The following is a 2,508-nucleotide window of genomic DNA, read 5'->3' on the forward strand; positions in this document are numbered from 1 at the left end:
ANGNAAAAAANNACAAAAATTGTTGAACGTGAGCACACCAACCAAACAACAGTTCTAATATGCAGAATGATCAAAATCGATTTCCTAAATAACCTCACTCAGATCCCTCTTGTTGCAAGATCACTTAGTACTTTCCTAAGGTGATGAATATTACTTTCCCTGTTCTCTAAGGTAAAAACACACAGATCCCTCTTGTTGTGCCTATCTAAGCTTGACACACCTCATCCAATCCCTTAGCCTAAGAATGTATCAAAACTTGCATTAAGAATCAGAACAGTGGGGCCAAACTCACAATCCCATCCCTGGTGATCTGTAAAATCTGGGTTGATTTAGTTAGTTCGGCTGTTGAAATCCCATCCCTAAGATCTTTCAACAACTAGATCATGCTCTAAGGCATACCCAAAACAAGCTTTAAGCACAAACTAAACCAGTGGAAAGTATAAACATCTATAGTCACAACTGCATACACAACAACATTCAAAAGGAAAATTCACAACAAAGTCCAAAAAAGTCACAAATCTCCAAATTGCCTTGTGTTGGAACACAAGTCCCCGGCAACGGTGCCAAACACTTGATAACTTTTTGGCAAGTATACCAAATCGTTACAAGTAATACAGTGGATAAGTAAAGTATCGTTCTCCCAAGGGACTTGTGCAACACCTGACAATTCTTCCTTTTATAACTCAATTAGACATCAAAATACACAAACCAATACAAGAAACACAGTTGGTGTGCCAGGAATTGGTCTTTGACTAACATTAGAGTAACATCCTGGATAAAATACGTTCTCTGTTCAAGCATTAACATAAGCGTATCTTGATTTAATTCCTTAAAGCAAGTTCTAAAATTATCTATTAAATTATTAATTCCTTAATTAATTCAACAGATAATTATGCATTAAAATCAGATGTTTAGAATGAACAAAAGTACAGAAGCTATTCCTAGCATCGTTCCTTTTAGTTTCTTTTCTTACGTTTCTGGTTCTAAAAATACTTCCCAGTACAAAAGAACCTTTAAAAAGAATTATACTTCCGTATAATCTAAAGCAAGTCAAGAAAAGAACAAGAACAGAGACATATATTGCGCAGGAAATTTACATTAATGTATTGTCATACAACCAATTCCAATGAACAGAAAAACTAGCCTCTCCTAGACATCTAAAACGTACTCTTTACAACAATTCCTTGCAGAAAGTGAATTCTTGATGTCTTGAAGGGTCTCTTGATGGTCTTCTCCAGTTCTCCAAAGCGTTCTTCTATTTTTCGTGTCAGGAGATAACGTTTTTGCCTCTCTGTCACGTCTTTAAAGAGCAGTTACTTATTTTAATTCGCTCAGCGCACAAGAGTGTATTCGTTGTGCGAATTAGTTTTAATTATACACTCAACTGCTGTAATTCGCTAAGCTGCACAATCTCTAGTGCGCTATGCGAATTTTCAAAATACTGCCCTTTTTTTAATTCTCATTATTCGCTCAGCGAACATATGTGTGTGCGCTATGCGAATTAATTTTGCTGGCTCTGCGAATTTGCTTGCGCTCTGCGAGAATTGGCTGACAGCTTCCACTTTGTATAATTTTTTCCTGAACAATAATTTACGTAATAATCTACTTCCTATTACAACTTTTCACTGAGTAAAAACATAAATAGTTACAAGATTAAGATCATTTATAAGTGTAAAAACATCTGTTTTTCACACTTATCAATAGAGAAATGGAGGAGGTTGAGGGTGAGATTCAGCCTGAAGTTGGAACACAAAGGGAGGAGGTTCAGGGTGATTTTGATGCTGCACAAGTTGGTAGAGAAATGGAGGAGGCTGAGGGTGAGGTACAGGCTGATGGTCATGGTGAACAAGTTCAGGGTGAGGGTGACATTGAGGCTGAAGTTGGTAAACAGTCAGTAGAGGAGGACAAAGTACATCATGTAGATGAGGCTGAAGTACATGATGTACATGATTTTGAGCTACAGAATGTACATGAAGATGACGATGAGGATGAGGGTGGACATGATGGTGATGATGAGGGTGGACAAGATGCTGGTGATGAATATGAAGATGAAGATGAAAATGTAGATGACTCTATTAGTGAAGAAAGTGAAAGTCTAGTTGATGTCAGGGTTGAATGTGACATGGGGACTTCTAAAGGACAACCTTGCAATCCAGAAGGTGAATGTTCAATGACAAGTGATAATGATGAAGTACATGATGTTCGTGGCTTGTCTGACATTGAGTGGGTGTCAGATAAGTTGGATAGTGGTCCAGACAGTGAGGATGATGATGCTACCATTCCCAAAACTTTTTTCCCCCACATTTACTCTGCCTAAAAGTTTGGGCGAATATTGTGACACCCGGGCACTGACGAGGACGGGGAGTGATCGCCGGTGCTAGAGGCATGGTGTAGGGGGCACGGACAAGGAGCGGCTCCTGGCAGGCTTCCAGTGGAAGGGGTACATGGATGAATCGAACATACATCGGAATGAGAGGGATCTAGAGACTGTATAGGTATGGGACTATA

General features: G+C 39.0%; 1 protein-coding gene across 1 annotated transcript; it reads left to right on the plus strand.

Annotated features, from left to right (window-relative positions):
* The first annotated feature begins 1,708 nt into the window (after positions 1–1,708).
* On the plus strand, positions 1,709–2,317 carry LOC106760702 (protein Ycf2-like). The gene has a single exon (XM_014644106.1). It carries the CDS (start codon positions 1,709–1,711, stop codon positions 2,315–2,317), a length of 609 nt encoding a protein of 202 aa, XP_014499592.1.
* Positions 2,318–2,508: the final 191 nt, after the last annotated feature.

This window comes from Vigna radiata, chromosome 5 (genome assembly GCF_000741045.1).
Source record: "Vigna radiata var. radiata cultivar VC1973A chromosome 5, Vradiata_ver6, whole genome shotgun sequence".
NCBI classification, from domain to species: Eukaryota; Viridiplantae; Streptophyta; class Magnoliopsida; order Fabales; family Fabaceae; genus Vigna; species Vigna radiata.

Bases quoted from the DNA above. Each gene is read 5' to 3' on its own strand.
- LOC106760702 (XM_014644106.1), top strand. From the start codon at position 1,709: ATGGAGGAGGTTGAGGGTGAGATTCAGCCTGAAGTTGGAACACAAAGG.